Below are 23,344 nucleotides of genomic sequence, written 5' to 3' on the forward strand. Positions count from 1 at the left end.
CCTCTAAGACTATTTCTTAGAGCCAGCCTTCTTCAGTCAACGAATTCCAAAGCAGGGTACAGGGAATAACCTGGGTCATTTCCTTAAGAATTCAGTAAGACGGGAGCCGGCAAAGTGGCGCATGCCTGTAATCCTAGTGGTTCGGTAAGCTGGGGCAGGATTGTGAGTTCAAAGCCAGCTTCAGCAACTTAGCAAGGCCCTAAGCAACTCAACAAGATCCAGTCTCTCGCGGTTAGTGGAGCAAAGAGCCCACTGGCCGTCAGGAAGCGAGCTGTAGATACTCCAGTCTGGGTGGGAAACCCAGGTTCGCTAGAATCAGCTCCAGGAAGGAAATTCAAATGACCCGCTGGGGCCAGCGCTGCGCAGGCACACCTGGTCTTGAACTTGAGATCTTCCTCCAAGTGACTCCCAAGGGATTATAGGCATGTGCCACCACCCCTTACATACGTCCTTCTGATAGTAAAAACTTTGGTCAGTCATATCATTTCTACAGGCTTTCTACTCCAGTGTTCTCAAGTTTTTCATTTGTTGCTTCACTTTTGCAGGTGGAAAAAATATTAAATCACAGCTAGGGTGCCAAAAGCACAGGGAACAAAAGCAAAAATTAACAAATGGGATTGCATCAAACTAAAAAGTTCTGCATAGCACACAATGAAATGAAAAGGCAACCTATGGAATGGAAGAAAAGATAAGCAAACCAGATATTCCATTGGATTAATATCCAAAATATTATATATAAGGAACTCAGAATTCAATAGGAAAAACCCTGATTTTTTTAAATGGGGAAAAGATCTGAATAGACTTTTTTTTCCATTAAAGATATACAAATGACCAATTGGTAAATGAAATAGTCTGACATCACTGGTCATCAGGAAAATACAATCAGAATCACAATGAGATGTTCCCTCACACCTGTTAGGATGGTTATTATCAAAAACCCATTAGCCACACTAACAAAGAGAAGACGAGAGAAAACCCCAATCACTAAAATTCGGAATGAACAAGGAAATATCACAACAGACACGAGTGAAATACAAAACATAATTAGAAGCTATTTTGAAAATCTATACTCCAACAAAATAGAAAATTTCGAAGACATCAACAGGTTTCTAGAGACATATGAATTGCCTAAACTGAACGAGGAGGACATACACAATTTAAACAGACCAATTTCAAGTAATGAAATAGAAGAGGTCATCAAAAGCCTACCAACAAAGAAAAGTCCGGGACCAGATGGGTTCTCAGCCGAGTTCTACAAAACCTTTAGAGAAGAGCTCATTCCAATACTTCTCAAAGTATTCCATAAAATAGAAGAGGAGGGAACCCTCCCAAACTCATTCTATGAAGCCAATATCACCCTGATATCTAAATCAGACAGAGACACATTGAGGAAAGAAAATTTCAGACCAACATCGATGCAAAAATTCTCAACAAAATTTTAGCAAATCGCATACAAAAACATATTAAAAAGATAGTGCACCATGATCAAGTGGGTTTCATCCCAGGGATGCAAGGTTGGTTCAACATCAGGAAATCAATAAATGTAATTCACCATATCAATAGACTTAAAGTCAAGAATCACATGATTATTTCAATAGATGCAGAAAAAGCCTTTGATAAAATACAGCATCCCTTCATGCTCAAAACACTAGAAAAAATAGGGATAGTGGGATCATTCCTTAACATTGTAAAGGCCATCTATGCTAAGCCCATGGCTAATATCATTCTAAATGGTGAAAAACTGAAAGCATTCCCCCTAAAAACTGGAACAAGGCAGGGATGCCCTCTTTCACCACTTCAATTCAATATCATCCTTGAAACTCTAGCCAGAGCAATTAGACAAACCAAAGAAATTAAAGGGATACGAATAGGAAAAGAAGAACTCAAACTATCCCTATTTGCTGATGATATGATTATATACTTAGAGGAATCAGGAAATTCCACCAGAAAACTTTTAGAACTCATAAGTGAATTCAGTAAAGTAGCGGGATATAAGATCAATGCACATAAATCTAATGCATTTTTATACATAAGTGATGAATCTTTGGAAAGAATAATCAGGAAAACTACCCCATTCACAAGAGCCTCGAAAAAAATAAAATACTTGGGAATCAATCTCACAAAAGAGGTGAAAGACCTCTACAATGAGAACTACAGTACACTAAAGAAAGAAATTAAAGAAAACCTTAGAAGATGGAAAGATCTCCCATGTTCTTGGATAGGAAGAATTAATACTGTCAAAATGGCCATACTACCTAAAGTGCTATACAAATTCAATGCAATTCCAATTAAAATCTCAATGACATACCTTACAGAAATAGAGCAAGCAATTATGAAATTCATCTGGAAAAATAAGAAACCCAGAATAGCTAAAGTAATCCTTAGCAGAAAGAGTGAAACAGGGGGTATCGCAATACCAGATCTTCAACTCTACTACAAAGCAATAGTAACAAAAACGGCATGGTATTGGTACCAAAATAGAAAGGTAGATCAATGGTACAGAATAGAGGACACGGACACAAACCCAAATAAATACAATTTTCTCATACTAGACAAAGGGGCCAAAAATATGCAATGGAGAAAAGATAGCCTCTTCAACAAATGGTGCTGGGAGAATTGGAAATCCATATGCTACAGAATGAAACTAAACTCATATCTCTCACCATGCACGAAACTAAACTCAAAATGGATTAAGGACCTTGGAATCAGACCAGAGACCCTGCAAATTATAGAAGAAAAAGTAGGTCCAGATCTTCAACATGTCGGCTTAGGACCAGACTTCCTCAACAGGACTCCCATAGCACAAGAAATAAAAGCAAGAATCAATAACTGGGATAGATTCAAACTAAAAAGCTTTCTCTTAGCAAAGGAAACTATCAGCAATGGGAAGAAAGAGCCTACAGAGTGGGAGAAAATCTTTGCCAATCATACTTCAGATAGAGCACTAATCTCCAGAATCTATAAAGAACTCAAAAAACTCTACTCCAAGAATTCAAATAATCCAATCAAAAAGTGGGCTAAGGAAATGAATAGACACTTCACAGAAGATCTACAAGCAATCAACAAACATATGGAAAAATGTTCAACATCTCTAGTAATAAGAGAAATGGAAATCAAAACCACCCTAAGATTCCATCTCACCCCAATTAGAATGGCGATTATCAAGAATACAAGCAACAACAGGTGTTGGCGAGGATGTGGGGAGAAAGGTACACTCATACATTGCTGGTGGGGTTGCAAATTAGTGCAGCCACTCTGGAAAGCAGTGTGCAGATTCCTTAGAAAACTTGGAATGGAACCACCATTTGACCCAGCTATCCCACTCCTTGGCCTATACCCAAAGGACTTAAAATCAGCATACTACAGAGATACAGCCACATCAATGTTCATAGCTGTTCAATTCACAATAGCCAGACTGTGGAACCAACCTAGATGTCCTTCAATTGATGAATGGATAAAGAAACTGTGGTATATATATACAATGGAATATTACTCAGCCATAAAGAATGATAAAATTATGGCATTTGCAGGTAAATGGATGAAATTGGAGAATATCATGCTAAGTGAGATAAGCCAATCTCAAAAAACCAAAAGTCGAGTGTTATCGCTAATAAGTGGATGAGGACACATAATGGGGGGAGGGAGGGGTTAGTGTTAAGGTTAGAGTTAGGGTTAGGGAGGGGGGCAAGAATGGAGGAAGGAAGGACTGTATAGAGGGAAAAGAGGGGTGGGTGGGGTGGGGGGAAGGGAAAAAAATAACAGAATGAATCAAACAACATTACCCTATGTAAATTTATGATTACACAAATGGTATGCCTTTACGCCATGTACAGAGAAACAACATGTATCCCATTTGTTTACAATTTAAAAAAAGATAAAAAAAAATTCTCAACAAAATTTTAGCAAATCGCATACAAAAACATATTAAAAAGATAGTGCACCATGATCAAGTGGGTTTCATCCCAGGGATGCAAGGTTGGTTCAACATCTGGAAATCAATAAATGTAATTCACCATATCAATAGACTTAAAGTCAAGAATCACATGATTATTTCAATAGATGCAGAAAAAGCCTTTGATAAAATACAGCACCCCTTCATGCTCAAAACACTAGAAAAAATAGGGATAGTGGGATCATTCCTTAACATTGTAAAGGCCATCTATGCTAAGCCCATGGCTAATATCATTCTAAAAAAAAAAAAAAAAAAAAACCAAAAAAAATAAGCATTGGCAAAGATTGACATTAGCAGAGAAAAGAGAAGCCTTTCTCACTGTTGGTGAGAATGCAAATTCAGTGAATTCATTATGGAAAACAGTGTGGAAGCTCCTTAAAAAATTAAAAATAGAACTAGAGTATAATCCAGCAGTCCTACTTCTGGGTGTATGTTCAAAGGAAAGGAAATCGGTATGTCAAAGAGACATCTGCTCTCCATGTTCACGGCAGCATTATTCATAACAGGCAAGATCTGAAAACCACCCTAGTGGCCATTATCAGACAAATGGAAAATGTAAGATATACACACACAGGTGCACGTGCATGTGCGTATTAAAATATTAAAGCCTTTAAAAAGAAGAAAGAAGTCCTGCCATCTGACACAGATGAACCTGGAGGACATTACGCTAAGTAAAATAAGCCAGCAGTGAGATGTACTGCATTACCTCACTTGTAAAAAGAACTGAACTCACAGAAACAGACACAGACAGTGGAAGGGTGGTTACCAGGGGGTCAGGGAGTGGGAGAAATAGGAAGATGTTGGTCAAAGAGCACAAACTTCCAGTTAAAAGATGAATACATTCTAGAGGTCTATGTACCACGTGGTGGCTATAGATGGTAATAATATATTGTATACTTGGAGTTTGCTATGAGAATAGATCTTAAAGATTCTCACCACACATAAAAAAAGAGGTAACTATGTGAGGTGTTGCATATGTTAATTAACTGGATTTAGTAATCATTTCATCATGAATACATGCCTTGAATCATTGAATACATACATACAAGTTTTATATGTCAATCATACCTCAATAAAAGTAGGAAAATTACAACTTCCAAGGAAAATATCAGTAGACTGCTATGAATTACATGATCACTTGTTCTCCAGCAGGAAGATAGTACAGTTTTTCTTAGTGATGTGTAAGAACTTTAGGTAGCCTGCTTACTGTTCATCCATCATATTTATTGCAAACATGTTTTTCCAAAATGGTTAGACATTTATCTTCACACTTCCCTAATAACCCATTTTCCCCACAAATTTGAAGTTGCCACCAAGGTTTTACACTTGGCAGGATAAGGCTGGGGCTGTAGATCAGTGGTAGAGCCCTTGCCTAGCATGCATGTGCCCCTGAGTTTCATCCACAGCATTGCAAGAGTAAGAAATAAATTAACTTAAAAAATAAAACATACATGGCAGTATAAAGGAGGACTGCCAATAATGTTCTTTCCAAATGATAGGTGGGCTCTACTAGCAAGCTGGGGTGTGGACTCAGAGCGACTGCACATTCAGGACAAGCGTATTCAGGATCGTAGCAGTTAGACACGTAATTCTTCTCTGGATAAGCTTTCCATTTAGTTTACTTCCAATGATTAAATTTAAGTCATTTGGAAAAAAAAAAAGAAGAAAAACCTGTGATATTCAATAAGCTTATTCTTGGGAATAATTATTAAAAATAATAATCTACACACTTTGGCTCCAAGTACATGGCATAAACATTGAGCATTACCAAATATGATATAATTCAAAATAAGTTATGATTTCTTTTACTGTACATCAAAATCCACCACTTTGTGTTCTGGATGATTAAAAAGCAAATTTCCTTTCGGTATGTAAGTATTCAGTAGGCATCTTATAAAAACAGTTGTAAATAACTCTAGTGACCTTTTGCCACCTCATAATGGGGTTCCTGAGGAATATCCCCTGGACTAGATTGGGAATTCACTGAGATCAGAGAATTTTAGCTTTTCAACTGGAAAACACTTAAAAGTTTAGTATAGCTAAGTATCATCTCCTTTAGCCTCAGTCTCAGGTTCTCATTTCACTTGGAAAGTACCTGTTCAAAATAAGTTCTCTTTCTTATCGCTCAGGTCAAAGTATTTTTGTTGCGTTTTACCAGAAAGCAGCATGTGGCTGACCAAGCAAGCAATCATGCAAAGCAAATGTCTTTGTAGTAAATGTGGTAAAACTCTATGAAAATTTTTATCGGAGTTTCCCAAAATTCAGACTAACGAGCAGCCGCAGATTAGAGGGAGTACCAACCATATCTTTTTGGAAAACTGGTGATAACCTGCCTCAGGGATTGAGGACAATGACCTGAGTAAGTTAATCGATGTAGGTGGGCAATAAAAGGCCAGTTGGCAACCCACTTACAGACAGGAGATGAGGACCACGACCTGACTGGTCAGCCTTAGAAAGCTAAGTAAGCAATGTGATCAGTGCAGACTATAGTCACAAGCCAAGTGTAGAATAAACACGGCTAGCCCTCCAAGGCAAACAGTCAGCCCTCCAACACACATCAGCAGCCCTCCAAAGCACATAATCAACTGCCCAAGGCTGTTCTGCAGTATGTCTCTCTCCCACAAAACTGCCTCTTTCCCTCCCCATGAAGATTTATGTGTCTTTTATCTGACCCACCGACAAGCCTTGGTCTCATTGATAGTCACATGCTCTCCCAGTCAGATCTCCAGCATGGGGTCCACTTTGCATTTAGCTTCCACCCTGAGTGGCATCTCTATAGAAGCCTTTAGGGGTCTGACATAGGGCAGAAGCAACCTGTGCACTGAAGGAAAGGAAACCAGAGGACTGGCTGCAGAGATGCAGGAAAGTGAAGGAATGTGAGATGTATTACAGAAAGACCCAGTAAGATGGGGTTTCCGGAGGTCAGGATGGGATCTGGTCCTTCCATGGTTTTGAGATTCCGCCAGTCTCTATTTAATCCAGGGAACTTTTTTTTTTTTCCCCAGGGAATTATTTCAGATACACCAAACTCAGACTGACATTCAGGTCAAATAACTGTGAGTTAATTTTCCACAAGAAATCCAGTAAGAATGTTCATGAGTGTAGATTGTAGGAAGCCGAGTTAGACTCAGAAAACTGCTTGGTGTCCTTGGAAGCAAGTAGGAGGGACTTAGATTGGAACCTTTGATGCTGACACCTTACATATCCTCTCCTTTATAAAGCTACATGCCTTGGGACATTTATATTCTCTAGTCAGGATCGGGGCACCATCTTCCTTGTCAAATGCAGGAATAGCACTGTCCAGACACTGTTCTCTGACTTTTCCTTCCTAGGTTCCCTAATGACAATTCCTTTGTGGCCACTGCCATTCTTTTAGGTAGAAAGCAGCATGGTAGAGAGGCTCATGCAAACCACCAGGGCACCGGAGTTCATCTGCAGCTCACCAATTTTTCTCTGTGACATTTCAAGCCAAGTGACATCCCAAGATAACTCAGGTTCCCTCTGGTCCTTGGAACTGAGCCCCCTTTCAATTCTTTAGGCCTGTTCTTCAATCGAAGGCACTGGAAGGTGCCTTTGGACAGATGGAGTCACAGATCATAGCCAGAAACTATCAGTGCTTCCCCTTGGCCCCCAGTCCCAGTCTACCTTCCCTGTACACAGCTACTGTGGAGACCTTGGCTAAGAAGGGCGCTGGGAGCTAAGGAGGGCCTTTGTACTCTCCAGCACTGGTCCCTGGGTCCTCACTAGCCTCTGAAAGCTTTGAATCTGATGAATGTTGCCTTTCCTGCCAAGTCCACCAACTCTCCAGATGGCCACTCCCAAGGACAATGGCAGAGATAACTCTTCAGGTCTACATGCTAAGCTCTCCTCAGGTCAGCAGAGACAGGCAGACCAAACTCAAAGATCCTGAATCCTGCTAACGTAACGGGTAGAGGATAGGACACATGACCATGGACCCAAAGAAGTGGTGTCCTTTCCTTTCCCTGGATCACTGCAACATTCACATGAATATATCTGGTCAGAGATGAGAGTCACTTCACAGACCCAGTATGTAATGGCCATTGGCCATTCCCTCCCGTCAGCTTTGGCACTTCTCCCCTGCAAAAAAAATAGAATTATGCCCCAGACTTTTGCTATAAAGTCAAGTGACTCTGCCCAAAGTACCCAGGAAATATCATAGAATTTAAAGTTTATATAATTAATTTTCTCTCTAGCAACTTGTAGGCAGAATTCTAAGATGACCTTCATAATTCCTATCCCCTGGTGTCCACAGCATGCACATCATCACTTTCCCTTGAATGTGATTTGCTCCTAATCTATAGAACATGACAAAGATGAAGGGCTTGTGCAAATGTGAATAAGGTGCTAAATTAACTGATCTTTAGTTAGATCAAAGGGAAATTATCTTGGATCCAGTTCAGTTGGGCCTGATTTACTCAGACGCAATCTTTTAGAAGGGGACCAGGCGCTCCCTACTGTCAGAGATTCTCCTTGCTTACTTGATGAGTAAGGCAGTGATCTTAAGGACGCCCACCTGACAAACAGCTGCAGATGGTTTCTGGGAACTACGATGGCACCTAGTGCCTGAGGACAGCCTCCAGTTCATAGCCAGCAAAATGTTGGGAGCCCCCTTTATACAACCACAAGAAAAAGAATTCTGCCAACAACCTTGTGTTAGCTTTTCATCACTGTAACTAAAATACAACTTAGAGGGCTGGGGTTGGGGCTCAGTGGTAGAATGCTACCCTACATTGTGTGAAGCACTGGGTTCAATTCTCAGCACCACATATAAATAAAATAAAGGTCCATCAACAACTAAAAAATATTTCTAAAAAGCTTAGAGCAGGAAAGACTTGTTTAGGCTCACAGTTTCAGAGATTCAGTCCAGGGTTGGCTTGATTCAAGGCAGAAGCATTATGGCAGAAGGGCGTAGTGGAGGAAAGCTAACCAGTTCGTGGCAACCAGGTATGGGGGAGGGGAGCTGAAAAGAAACCTTGGAGGGTGTGCCCCCAGTGACCTACTTCCTCCATCTATGCCCCACCTGCCCACAATTACCACCCAGTAGTTCACTCAAATTATTAGTCCATCCAATGGATCAATCCACTGACTAGGGGAGCCCTTACAGTCCCATTTTTACACCTCTGAACATAACATGTCCTCACACATGAGTTTCTAGGGATCATTCCAGATTCAAACCATAACAAACCTGAATAAGCATGGAACGGAAGTCTTCCTTAATTAACCATCCAAATGAGGATGCAGCCCAGTCACCATCTGGATTGCAAATTGTGATCCCAGGAGCCGAGCCACAATCTAACCATGACTGAATTCCTCATTCACAAAACTAGGAGATAATTAACATGTCATCTTAAGTCACTCATTGTAGTAATTTATTACACAGCAACAGAAATCTAACACATGATTATAATAAGCAAAAGTTCTTTTAATTTTCTTACAAATACTTCACCTTCTACTTTCTAATTGTCCCCTAAAATCGCATTACCAAAGATGCATAAAAATGTTTTTTAAGAAATCTGAATCTCACTATGCATCAAGAAAGGATGCACTCAATAAACAGAAACTTTGGAGAATTCCTAGAAGTTCAAGAAGGTTTAAATTAAAAGCCAGAAACCAAATTCTTCTTGAGGAGGAAACAATTTTTGTTGAAAAAATAGTTTGATAAACTACTTGGTAAAAGGTAGATGCTTAAGATTTATAGCTAAATCTTTCTGCATTTCAGGAATTTAGATGTATAATAGAGAAGAATAAAGATGGAAGGCAGAAATAAGGTTGTTTGGGTCAGCTTTTTCGCTGCTGTGACCAAAAGACCTGACAAGAATACTTCTAAAGGAGGAAAAGTTTATTTAGGGACTCACCATTTACGAGGTCTCAGTCCACCAGCTCCATTCCTCGGGGAACAAGGTGAAGCTGAACATCATGGTGGAAGAATGTGGTGCAGGAAACCAGCTCAAGACACCACACAAGGAAGCCAAAAGCCCCCCCCCCCCCCCGCCCAGATACAAAATATATACCCCAAAGTCAGGTGCCAATGACCTACCTCCTTCAGCCACACCCTACCTGCCTCCAGTTATCACTCAGGTAATCCCTATCAGGGGATTAATTAACTGATTAGGTGAAGGCTCTCATAACCCAATCGCTTCACCTCTAAACACACTTGCATTATCTCACACATGAGCTTTTAGGGGACACCTCACATCTAAACCATAACAGAAGAGAAAGAAAACTTTGAGGAATAAGGACAACGAACATTCACTTTAAAATTGTTTTTATACTTGAAATATAATACTCTCTCTAGTAAGCAGAATAAAGGTTCCCCAAAATGTCCACATTCTAATCCTTGGGAGTTTGTGATTATTTTACCTTCCCTGGCAAAAGGAACTTTGTACACGTGAGTAAATCAGAGATCCTGAGAGAGGGAGATCATCCTGGGTTTTCCAGGATGCTTACAAGTGAAAGAGGGGTAGGAGTGTCAGAGTCAGAGGTGCGAAGATGCCAGGCCATAGGCTTTGAAGATAGAGGGAAGGCTAGGAGCCGAGGAAGGCCCTCAGCCTCTAGAAGCTGGAAAAGGCAAAGAAATGCATCCACCCAGAGCCTTCAGAAGGAGCAGAGTCCCGCCAACTCCTTCACGTTAGCCCAGTGAAACGTTCCTCTTCCAGAACCATAAGATAATAAATGTGTGTGACTCTATGCCACTAAGTCTATGGCGATGTGCTACAGTACCAGTTAGAAATGGATATGCTTCCCATTCACGTAATTTAAATGCAGAATCCTTAGCAAGATTTTGAGAAGAAATAAGAAAAGGAGCTTTATTCTACAGGGAGGTCTCCTGGTCTGGGAACCACACCAGGAGAGCTGATCCATCAGCTGACCTGACTCCAAAGAAGCAGAAACTAGTCCCTGAAGTCGATCATGAGAATGCAAAACCCTCATCTCTGTCTCCTCACAAGGTTTCCAGAAATCCTAAAGGTCAGCCCTGACCATTCCACTGATTCTGGAATGAAGCATTGAATTAATCTTATCCAAATCTTGTGCCATGGGTTTAGACTAAGAGGAATCAAACAGTGCCCATCAAATTTTGATTCGTCACATGTATTACAGAATATTAAAGACAATACTTTTTTCCCTAATGAAATTGTTTTTGAATAGTAACATACTTACATGTTTAAATAAAGAAAAGATAGACCCTGAAGAGCCTTACTCTCACCCTGTCTACCTCTATTCTATTTTCCCTTATCCCACTAATAGCCATTTTCATTATTATTCTAGTTTTTATGTAAAATGGTAGAGGCAAATAAATATTTATTCAATTTTTGAATATTTTTGAATAAATATTTATGTAAAATTGAATAAATATTTCTATTCATCCTCTTTCTTAGCATATCATCTACACTGTTGTGCATCTTGATTTTCTTGTTAAAACAATGTATCTTAAAGATCCTCTCTGTATCAATCCATAGTTCTTCCTCATTCCTTAAAAAAAAAAAAAAAAAACTGCTTAGTATTCCGCTATGTATTTCCTCCTGAGAGCATTTTGGGTGTTTCCAAGTTGTTATAAACTATGCCATAGTGAAAAACCTTGTATAGATGTCATTTCGAACATATAAAGGGGAGTCCAAAGGATAGATTTCAGAAGTGAGACTTCTGGGGTAAAGGACAAATGCTTCTGGAATTATGTAAATATTCCCATTCACAGAGCTTTACCATTCTGTGCTTCCACCAGTAACAATGTTTGAGTATCTGTTTCCCCACTGTCTCAAAAAGGAGTGTGTTATCAAACCTAGGTTTTTCCAAATTTGATAACTGAGATAATTTGCATCTTTTTCTTTTCTTTTTTTTAAATTTGTTCTAATCTGTTATACATGACGGTAGAATGCATTTTGACACATTGTATAATTTGTGTTTTTCTTTAAAGTAAAGCTGAGCATCTTTTTTAAGGATTAAGAATCAGGTATATTTCTTATTCTCTGAAGTGTATTTTCATATCCTTTGACCTCCAATTGGACTCTTTTGCTTTGGTTTAACCAAAAAAAAAAAAAAAAAACAGAAAAGAATCGGCTGCAACAACTATCAAATTTGAATATGAGGATTCCCAGGTTGTCTTGTGACCCTCAGGATAACTCCTCCTCAGGCATACAAAGTGGTTTAAATGGAAAAGGGAAAAAGAAGGTCTTTGGAGAAGATTGTTGGTGTACTGAGCATTTGCATCTCATGTCACAATGGTAGAGGCAAGAGGGTCTTCCTCAGCACACACCCAGAAAGGGAAGCATCAGGATATACCCTCAGAGAATTCAGCTTGTGAGGACAGGTGGCCTGGTATCTGGGTCTAAGAGTAAGAAAGCCAAGGGTCAAGAGGCTGAGGCTGTCTTCCCAGTGGCATGGCCAAACAAGAATAAGCATGCAACCTGCACACCCACTGGAAGACAATGGGTCCAATGGATGGGGACACTACAGTCTGCAGCTAGAGCTACCCATGATGGCCAGGCAATCCTCCACTTGGATGGAGGAGTAATCTTGATGTGACTTTTTCCAAAGAAAGCACACTGCCAGAACAGAATACTCCACTCATATCAGCAGGAAGAGGCTGTGGCACACTCTCAGGAGCAGGGGCTGAGGGAGGGACTGGAGTTCAGGAAGACAAAATGCAAACTACCTAGACATACCCAACAAAACACATGCATGAGTTACTTTGTGCATCCAAAACTGGAATATCTTAGGCAGGAACACAAAAGAAAATTTTATATAGAGACACAAATCATGTTCTGGGTATTTGACACATCCTCCCCCAAAAACAAGATTTGGGAGGGAACTTGACTAAAAAATTCTTTAGCTTACATACAATAAATATGCATGAATAAATATGCAATAAATGCTGAAAACACTGATAGTTATTAGAAAAATAGTAACTTACATTTACTTGATACAAAAAAAATCTATTTTGAAGTTATAACAATATTGGCACAGAGCTAGATCAGTAAAACAAGGAAGTTCAAAAGTAAACATTCGTATATGATTTCAAGTCACTGGGGAGAAACAGTCAATGACTATTAAAAGGATAGCTGGCTAAACCATTTAGCAACAATAAAAAAAGACACCCCAGCCCCAACCCCAGCAACTTCATACCTGTACTAAAATAAATTTCAGATAGACTTCAGATTTGTGTTTAAAAAATGCTGGATTATATTTGTTACTTTGAAATTGGAAGGTCTTTGTAACCATGGTACCAAAAGCAAAATACATAAGGGAAAAGACTGATAAATTTGACTACACAAATTTAAAAAGTTTTGTGTGGCAACTCATAACATACAAGGTTATTATTTAAAAAAAAAAATGTTATCCTCTCCAGAAATAAAAATAGAATAAGCCAGGCGTGGTGGCACACACCTGTAATCCTGGTGACTTGGGAGGCTGAGACAGGAGGATCTCAAGTTCAAAGCCACCTCAGCAACTTAGCAAGGCTCTAAGCAACTCTAGTAAAGTATAAAATGGCTGGGGATGTGGCTTAGTGGCTAAGTACCCCAGGGTTCAAGCCCCGCTACCAAAAATGAAAAAGGAAGGAAGGAAAGAAGGAAGGAAGCTAGAACAATTATATGACAGATAAGAAGTAAAATTACAATGATATAGAATTTTTTCAAATCAATGAAAGATAACCAGGTCAAGTACAGTACTGAGAAAGAAGACATTTTCACAAAGACAGAATTACAAATGGCAAATCAATATGCAAATTTATCAGAAAAATGCAAAAACAAATCAAAACATCATTTTTACCTAACAAATTAATCAAGATGAACAATGGGCCTTGGTGTTGAGGCTTTCTGCTCCTGACAGTATAAATGGGCATAAACTTCTCCAGCAATGTGCAACATAATATAAAATATACAAAATTTCCATTCCAACAATTTCACCTCACAGAATTTTGCCTAAGTGATAATCACACACATGTAAACAGACTTGTATAAGGACAGTAAACATCTGGAAACACTAAATGTACAATACAGTGCTATTAAATAAATCATGGTACTAATTTGTAATGCAGTCAGGTTGGACATGAACAATGTATCAGGATAGCAAATGGAGAATGTTGACTAGCAAAGGGAGAATATTAGAAAACCACAAATCACTTGACTAAACTCTGGTAACACTGAGTTGTGCCCAGAGGTACAAAAAAGAGACACACACCCCCCACCAAAATGATTCATCAATTACAACAAGAACACTTTTGGTCTTCAATTTGCTTCACCGTAGCATCAGCCCATGCACTTGATCACAAAAAGGCCACACCCTCCCCTCCAGAAGCAGGCCTCAGCTTTAATGGAGGAGCGTGATAGACGATAAGCTAAATGAGCAAAAAAATAAACAATTAGTAAATGTACATAGAAAAAAAAAAAAAAAAGAAAGGTCCTGATTTGACCAGGGGTTTTCTCTTAGAATAAGATAGATTTTTTTTAGAAAAATCTGAAAGATTAGTAATAATAAGAGAACACTGAGAATCTCTTTTTACTTCCTTTCAAATCAATTTAAATATTAACTTTAGAGCTGGATTCAGTGGTGCATGCCTCTAATCCCTCTGGAAGCTGAGGCAGGAGGACAGCCTGAGCTCACAAGTTCAAGACCAGCCTGGATAGCATAGCTAGACCCTATCTCAAAAATAAATAAATAAATAACTTTATTCCACACGAATGTGAATTTTGGGATAATTACTGCTGCTCTGGTCTCAAGCCCTCAGCTGCAATTCCAGGTATTGGGTCACAGAACTCACTGTTACCTCTTTTCCCTAATCAGCCTCCACCCATCTGCTTAGTGGTGTGTTGCCCTTTCTAGAAGCGATGAGTGAAGGTATCTTACAGAGAAAAGATAGTAATAAAAGACACACATGCTATATTTTAAAGGTAATAGTTTAAAACATATATAATATTGTTTGAAAATTTCAAAGCCTGACAATCCCAGAACCAAAAAGTTTGTACAAATATTAGCTCAGTAGCTAACTCCAGAGTCAGGACATGCTAAGAAAGGAAACTAGACCTGGCCTGCAACTCAAGTTATGGATCTTTCTCAACCCATTTTTCCATTCTTCAGTGGGGACCAGTAACCCCAGATCTTTCTACCACACAACCATTGTGAAGATGGGATGAAAGAACATGAGGAGGTGCTTTCTGCACTGCTGATAGAAACAGAAACTATGAGCACAAAAGAAATCAGCCCAGGCACGTCCCATGCCTGGCAATCCTTCAGTTTTGAATCCTGACCCAGAAGGGAGTTCATGATCAGACCTGTGCTCACCATTCCACCGCCCCCGACAGTGGTGGGCACCGCAGGCTCCAGCTCTACTCAGTGGGACTCCCACGCCAGTTCAACACCTCAGTCCATGGGTGCTACCTGCTCGAAGGACCCTGCATTCTCCCCCTTTAGGAATCCATGTAGAAAAAAACAACAAAAGCTTTATTACGATGCAACCAGGCAAGTTTAGAGAGCTTAAAGCTGTCTTTGTGTTTACAAAAAGAGGGAAAAAACTATAAGGAAAAAAACTGCAAATTAATTATCCTTTTTGCAAGTGCTCAGCACCTGCTTCTGTTATGAATTAATATCGAGCAATTCTGCATTATAATTTGGGAGAGATAGAGGACATGACACACTCCATGTTTCTGCTCTTTTAGGAATCAAACATGAACTGTTTTTACACTTCTGCCCTCTACCCACAAGTTGATATTTTACTTAATAGTCAATTTTTTTAACCAGAAACTTCTAATATTAAGCAAGTGGGATTTCTTCCTTTCTGTGACAATTATCCTAACAGCCCATGTGGACAGCTATATCTTTGGCAGTTAATTCTAGAGTGAGAAATTAGGGGGCATGTGGTGTTTATAGACCTGGTAAGAAACAAAGCCAGGGAGAGAGGAAGGGCTCAGTTTCTCTCTGGTGACAGAGATGGCCTTTGAGGAAAATCCTTTCTCATCGAGGCCCTGCCCTACACTAACCACAATAACTTGTAATGATTACAAATTGAGCTCAGAAGCTGTGAAAAAAGTGCAAGTTTGAATTGTTGCACTAAAAATTAAAAGTAGAAAGCTATTTGGGAGTTCTACTCTATAATTCTACGATGAGGGGAAAAGGGTTTTAAACACCGATCTTAAGTAGGAGTCTGGGGCAGCACCTCACAGAACAGAGGACAATTATTCCTAATACTGCCTAATACCAGCAGAGGCTGGCAGCTGGCATTGAATATTCACGTGTCAGGATATTATCTACACCTCTCTGACTTCCCAATTGAGTGGAACACTTTTCCAACTTCCCCCATAGTATGGAGCAGCTTCATGGACAGTTTCTGCCTCTTCCTACTGTCCCCACATCTGCTCACAAGGTCAGGTGTCTTAGTCTGTTTTCTGTTGCTATAACTGAATACCTGAGACTGGGTGATTTATAAAGAATAAAAAAGGTTTATGTTGGATCATGGTTCTGGAGAACGGGAAATCCAAGAGCATGGTACTAGCATCTGTGTGGCTTCGGGTGAGGCCCTCCTGCTGCATTAAAGCATGGTAGTACCTATGGAAGGGTGAGTGGTTGTATGTGGGAAGAGACAAAACACAAGGTGTGGTCTTGCTTTATAAGAACCTATTCTCACAGTAACTAATCCAGTCCCACAAAAGTAAAAACTCAATCCTGAAAGCAAGTCATTAATCCCTCTTAACAACCTAATCAGTCCTTAAAATCTCACCCCACTCAACATCACCACAAATGGCAACCACATTTCAACATGAATTTGATCCACCCACCAACATCCAGCAACCCTGTGGAGGACACCCAGTCTCCACATTGGAAATATATCCCTTTTCCTCAGGACCAAAATGGTGCATGATTTCAGAGCCACAATTCTGTTTGTTTCTGAGATTGTGCGATGCAATTGTTACCCATGCTTTTCATTCTCCAGGACTGGCCAGGGAGGGAGAAGAAGGGAGAGGTCACAAGCCTCTCTTTCTTCTCCACTCATTTCTTACTGAGCCTTGGAGTTATCAGGGAAGAAAGCTAAAGGATATCGATGCAAACTTTAAAAATCGAATCCACTATGCTCCATCTGTAAATTCAGCATGGTGTCAGGAGGTCTAGGACTGCTCATCTGTCATGTTTCCTGGTCCATGACACATTAACAGTCACAGTTACTGAGGCTGTGGATGAGGCACGTTACCTGTTGTTACCCCCACACATGGACTCTGCTGGCCAAGGGCTTGATACCACGTCAACCTGTTCTTACTACACTAATGCCGAATTCAGACGCTAAAAGGAGGCATTCTTATGAAATGCTCTGTAATAAAAAAAAAAGTTAACCAGGGGAAAATAATCTAAATTACAGGATATTTTCAATGGAATGCAGATATTACTTTTGAACACACAGAAGACAAATGGAATTGTATCAAAGAAATGCTGACTGTCAGAGATTGCAGGGAACTTCCTGGAGTGGCGAGGTTAGTATATTTTGTATTTAGTATATAAATTAATTTTTGGAAAAGGGCTGATCTTAAAGGCTTGAAACATTTGCCCATGTCAATATTCTCCACCCTTCTCAATGACCTTCTTCATGAAGTCAAACTCTAGCCCAGACTTAAGCCTGTCTCACTGCATATTGTAAAAAAATAAAAATTAAAAAAAGTTCTGAGTGAATTGAAGAGATGCTGCAGAGGAGGGTACAGAGACTCTCTTGCATCCAATGTCTAGAGGAGTTGACTCTCAGGCATCACTCAGACCAGACTCTTGTGAGCTGTAGACTATCATTAATATGACATTGGACATCAGGGGTCTCAAGTTCACAGACACAGGACTGGTCCTGAAGCAGGAGAGACGTCAACAGTTTCAAGTTTTCTCCTTTTGAGGGATTCCATAGAGATAGCCATCGTGCTGAATCCAGGAAGGAAACCCAGCTGGGAATGGAGAAAGTTGCAGGTCCACACACCCCTCTGGGTGGAAGCAACACAAGGCCTTCATGCAGACACCTGAGAAGCTGTCAGAACATCTGCCCTGGCAGCAGGGCATCCTTCCCATGGAGCACCCATCTGCAATCTAGACATGGAGGAAGAAAAGAGAAGAGGCAAATAATGAACACCCTTTGGTTTTCACACTGTGCATCTCGGCATGCACCTCACACTCGCACTCGTGGAGGTGGGGAGAAGCAGCAGCAAGGGAGGTCAGCCACCCCACTCTGAGGTACAGGGTAGGTCGTGCCTTCACCCGTCAACTGTTGCTCTGCTGAGCCCAGGACAACCTCTATCACATGCCCTCTGCCCCTCCTCATCCCCAGCTGTTCTGCAAGACTCCCACCTCACCCTCCCCTCATTCCACTCATTTCTTAAAAATGACCATCCCACATACCACACTGCTGAGAAGGAGAGGAATGCAAGAAGGACCACAAAAGCGATGGAGCCCAGGCCAACACCCACCATCTGCCACAGTGTGAGTGACGAACCTGTGGGACGAAACCACACACTGAGGCCTCAGCGCAGCACACCACAGCCTCCCGGGAGGGGCACACGACCCAGAGCTGGGCCCCACTTAACACAGAATCCCAAGAATGCCCCACAGTGCCTCTGTGGCCCCTGAAATTGTCCTGCAGATGTGAGGCTTTGGGAAACCACAATTTCCGGGCATTTCTAAAAATCAAGTATAAAATCAGACAAAGGAGAAAAAGGATGATCTAGTGAGTATATAAATACTACACTTCCTATCAGACCTCTCAGGTGAGTTACACTTGATAAATTTTTATGGGCAGTTGTCCTTTGCATGGAGAAAGAATTCATTCTGAAATCATTTGAATTTTTGGACCAAAAATGTTAGCTCCAGTGGTCAAATATAGCAGACAAATATTTCTGTTAAATACAAGATATTCAACATTCATTTTTCCTTATACGTCAACAAGGATAGTACCACTCTGCTCAATAAGTTGCTATGGGGATAAAATAAGAAAAATAGGCATAAAAGCACTTTAAAAGACATACATTCTATTTGGGGAGCATTATGTGCCAACTCCAGGGAGAACCCAAGTTACAAACTGAAAAACACCCACATTTGAGCAGCGTATTTGGGCCAAAGTAACTAAATCAGAGCTTCGTGTCCAGACCATAGCAAAAACTCTGTCTGAATTTTCAAACACTTACTTAGTGCTTACTATGTGCCAGATACTGTTCTAAGCATCTCACAAATGTTAACTCATTTAGGGAGCCTCCTAACTGAGTTTTACACTGGGTACTATTATTACTCCCTTCTTACAGATAAGGTACGGAGTGGTTAAATACAGTTCTTATCTTTACAACTGGATTAAGGGCAGTTTAATTCTACTGGAAACTCTACAAGGCACCTTGCACCAGCAAAAGCAACCATGGAACTCACCTCTTGTTAAAGAGTCCAGCAAAACCTACTGTCTCAAAAAGTGCTGTCAGAGACTTTCTAGAAAAACATGGATTACATTGTTTGGTTGCTTTTAGTATTCAGAAGAAAAAGACCTTGCCATTTTAAGAAGTAAGAATGTAAAAAGGAAGGAAGACAAGTGATTCAGCCTTAAAGAAGAATGAAATTATGGCATTTGACAGTAAATGGATAAAGCTGGAAAATACTATGCTAAGCAAAATAAGCCAATCCCAAAAAAGCAAAAACCAAATGTTTTCTCTGATATGCAGATGCTAACTCACAATAAAGGGGCAAGGGGCTAGGGAAGAATAGAGTTACTTTATATTAGGTAGAGGGGAGTTCAGGGAGGGGAGGGATATAGGGGTAGGAAGGATAGTAGAGTGAAACAGACATTATTACCTTATGCACATATATGACTGCATGACTACTGTGATTCTACAACATATACAATCAGAAAAATAAGAAATCATACTCCATTTATGTATATCAAAGTGCATAAATGTATTCTACTGTCATGGAAAACTAATCAAAACAAATTAATTTTTTTTTATTTTAAAAAGTAGAAATAAACCAAAAAAAAGGAGAATGACTGGAATTGCCAGATATGAAGGCACTACAGCCAGGCACTATGGTCCATGCCCATAATCCCAGCAATTAAGGAGGATTTCAAGTTTGAGGCCAGCCTTAGCAACTTAGTGAGGCCACAAGCAACATAGCAAGACCCTGTCTCAAAATAAAAAGAACTGAGGATATAGTTCAGTGATATAGCATCCCTGGGTTCAATTCTTAGTACCAAAAAAAAAAAAAAAAAGTGCAATATTGGTGTTAGGGTGGGGCATACCAGCACATTCCTATAATCCCAGCAGTTCGGGAGGCTGAGGCAGGAGGATGGAGAGTTCAAAGCCCACCTCAGCAACTTAGCAGGGCTCTAAGCAACTCAGCAAGACCCTATCTCTTAAATTAAAAAAAAAAAGAAAGGGCTGGTGATGTGGCTCAGTGGGTAAGCACTGTACAAAACAAATATTGGTGTTAGGGTTTAGATCCAGAATGTCCCCTGAAGATTCATGTGTTAAGGGTTGGTCCCCAGAGTAGCAATGTTCACAGGTGGGACTTTTAGAAAGTGACTGGATCACGAGGGTGCTAACCTCATCAATAAATTAAGTCATCTATTAGTCCATAACTGAAGGGGTTATTAGGAGGTGGGTCCCAGCTAGAGGAAGTAGGGCATTGGGGATGTGCCTTTGAAGGGTTTATCTTATCTCCGGCCCCTCCTTCTCTCTCCCTCTCTCCCTCTCTTCCTCTCTCCCTCTCTCCCTCTCTCTCATCTCCTTCCTGGCCACCATGAGGTGCACAGCTGTGCTCCACAGCATCCTCCCCACCATGATGTTCTGCCTCACCACAGACCCACAAACAGTGGAGCCACTTAGCCATGGACTGAAACCTCTGAAATTGAGAGCCAAAATGTCTTTGCTACTCTAAGTTGATGTTCTCTAGTATTTTGTCATAGCAACAGAAAACTGACTAATACAACCAGCATGTAAATGAATACACTGGAACAAAATAGATAGCCTAGAAACAAAATCAACTATATCGTATCATTGCAAAGATGGAATACTGCAGTCAGGATGTCCAAATTTTTCTGAACATCATACCTCACTAACAGTGCAACTTTGAGCAAGTTATTCAGCCATTCTGTGCCTCAGTTTCCATACTGAGGGATGATATAATGACAGAAATGACAACAAAAAATCCACATTATAAAGTTATTGTTAGAACAGTTACAACAGTACGTGGCACAGAGAAAGCAAAAAGCAAATGTTAGTTATTATTAATTATTGTTGTAACTATTGTTTTGTTACCATTGCAAATCACTGAGGAAATAATAAACTATTCATAATTGGCATGAAGGAAGTTCATTAACCATTTAGAATAAAGAAATTTTGATGACTAGAACTTATACCTTATACCAAAATAAAATCCAAAAGAATTAAAGACTTGAATTGAAACCTGAAAGATTTAGAAAATGTTGGTGAATATTTATATAATATTAAAGTATGTATGAATTTTCAAAGTATATCTATAAATGCATGAGACTTAAAGAGAGAGACTTAACCACATTAAAAATTATACGCCTCATTTATCAAAAAACTTACCATAAGTAAAATTAAAAGGCAAATGGCAAACTGGACAAAATATTTGGGATAATAGGCAAGAGGTTAATACATAAAGAGTATTACAAACTAACAAGGAAAACACAAATATTCCAATAATAAAATAAACAAAATTATATGAAAAGGTAAATCATACATAAAACATGATCCCAACATCAATAAACCTTTGGCTAAATGCTCTCATGCAAGTAATTAAAATGTAAATTTAAAAACTGAGATGCCACTTTTGGGTACTAAATTTGTTAGGCTTTTGTTTTTGTTTTTATTCTTGAGGACTGAACCCACAGTGCTCAGCCAATGAGCTATGTCCCTCATCCTTTTTATTTTTTGAGATGGCATCTCACAAAGTTGCTCAGGCTGGCCTCAAATTTGTGATCCTCCTGCCTCAGTCTCCCAGATCACTGGTATTACAGGCATGCATCACTGTGCGGAGTTTCTTTTTGTTTTTGAAGAGAACACACAGCATTGGATATGGGAGGTGAGAAACAGGGAAAGCTGGTACTTTCCTGATCTACATGTTTCATTCAATCTATCCAATCTTTGTCATCACTTTTATACATTTTTAATTTTTTAATTTTTATTTTTTGTGGTGCTGGGGATGGAACCCAGGCATCATGCATGCTAGGCAAGCACTCCCATTGAGACACATCCCCAACCTCCTATTGGGGATAGGGTATATACTTTAAATATATGTGTGTGTGTGTGTGTGTGTGTGTGTGTGTGTGTGTGTGTGTATTTCTAATCTTTGATTAATGAAAATATTAACTGAAGATGACTTGGAGATCCAGGTCATGCATGTTCCTGATTTGATGACTATTAAATGTTAATGAATTGATGCCAACTTCACAGTCATTCGGCTTGTTTCTATGCCTATATATGACCCCCATGTCCCTGCACTGTCCACAAGGGGGTTATGAAGTGTTTGCTGAAGTCAAAATACATATGCCTGCCATATTTCCCTGACCGATGAGAAACTCCATGCAAGAAGGAGAAGGACCCAGCCTGATCTCTCAGAGTTCCCTGCTGTCTTGTGGAGACTGCTATTGCTTCTCCCAGACACACAGCTCTCCCTTGAAGATCTGGCCCAGCCTTGACCTCAAGTTATCATCATCTATATTTTTGGTGGCTCCCTTTGTACAGAGTTTCTTACTCTTTGCTTATCTCTAGTCTTGTTACATCTCTTTTCTTCTTCCAGATTTCTCCAAGATCACTTGCAATGGTTTATTCATCCCATTTGTTGCATGAACCTGCTAGAATGAGCTTCATCTACATCAGGAGACTTTAACCAACGTACAGCAGTTAGCTCTGCCCATGCTTTCACATATCCTCCCACAAGCCAACAGGATGAAAGTCAGGTTCCTTGTGACCATCCATCGGCAGGATTTATCCTGAGCAGTGGAAGCAACTATTCCTTACTCTAGATATAAGTATAGAAAAAATGACCTTTATGTATTCTCCATAGGATGATTTAGATTTTGGGTCCATGTATGATTTTTGCTGATGGAACAGTTCTTGATTGTATGTCTTTTTGTCTCCATTGCTTAGTACTCTAAAAACCTGCAAGAAGACTCATTTTTGTAGTTACATGGGCTTCTTTAGGTACTCCCTCTATGAATTCCTTACTAAGAAAATTTGTGACTGGCCAATTTGAATTGTTTTCCATAGCCTTATCATCCTCTGGTGACCCTCCTTTCCACGGTCTCATGCCATGGAATCAGGATCATTTTTTTTCTGAATCACCTGTAGAATATTTTTTTAGAAACTCAAGTGACTCATGCAATATGTCCCAGATTGATTATTCATTCTTGGAGAA

General features: G+C 39.8%; 1 protein-coding gene across 4 annotated transcripts in view; it reads right to left on the reverse strand.

Annotated features, from left to right (window-relative positions):
* Positions 1-16,735: 16,735 nt before the first annotated feature.
* SUSD1 (sushi domain containing 1) overlaps positions 16,736-23,344 on the reverse strand; it is a 113,567-nt gene continuing 106,958 nt past the window's right edge. For 3 of the 4 annotated variants that reach the window (XM_079112662.1, XM_079112663.1, XM_079112664.1), the window contains 2 exons: positions 18,329-18,422; positions 16,736-18,019 (listed from right to left, as the gene is read on the reverse strand). In XM_079112662.1, the coding sequence (XP_078968788.1) occupies positions 17,964-18,019; positions 18,329-18,422 (150 nt within the window). In that variant the 3' untranslated portion in view covers positions 16,736-17,963. Of the gene's footprint in view, positions 18,020-18,328; positions 18,423-23,344 lie in introns of those variants that run through there. The other variant, XM_079112665.1, reaches the window with a different exon arrangement.

This window comes from Sciurus vulgaris (genome assembly GCF_902686455.1).
Source record: "Sciurus vulgaris genome assembly, chromosome: 15".
In the NCBI taxonomy this organism is placed as follows: Eukaryota; Metazoa; Chordata; class Mammalia; order Rodentia; family Sciuridae; genus Sciurus; species Sciurus vulgaris.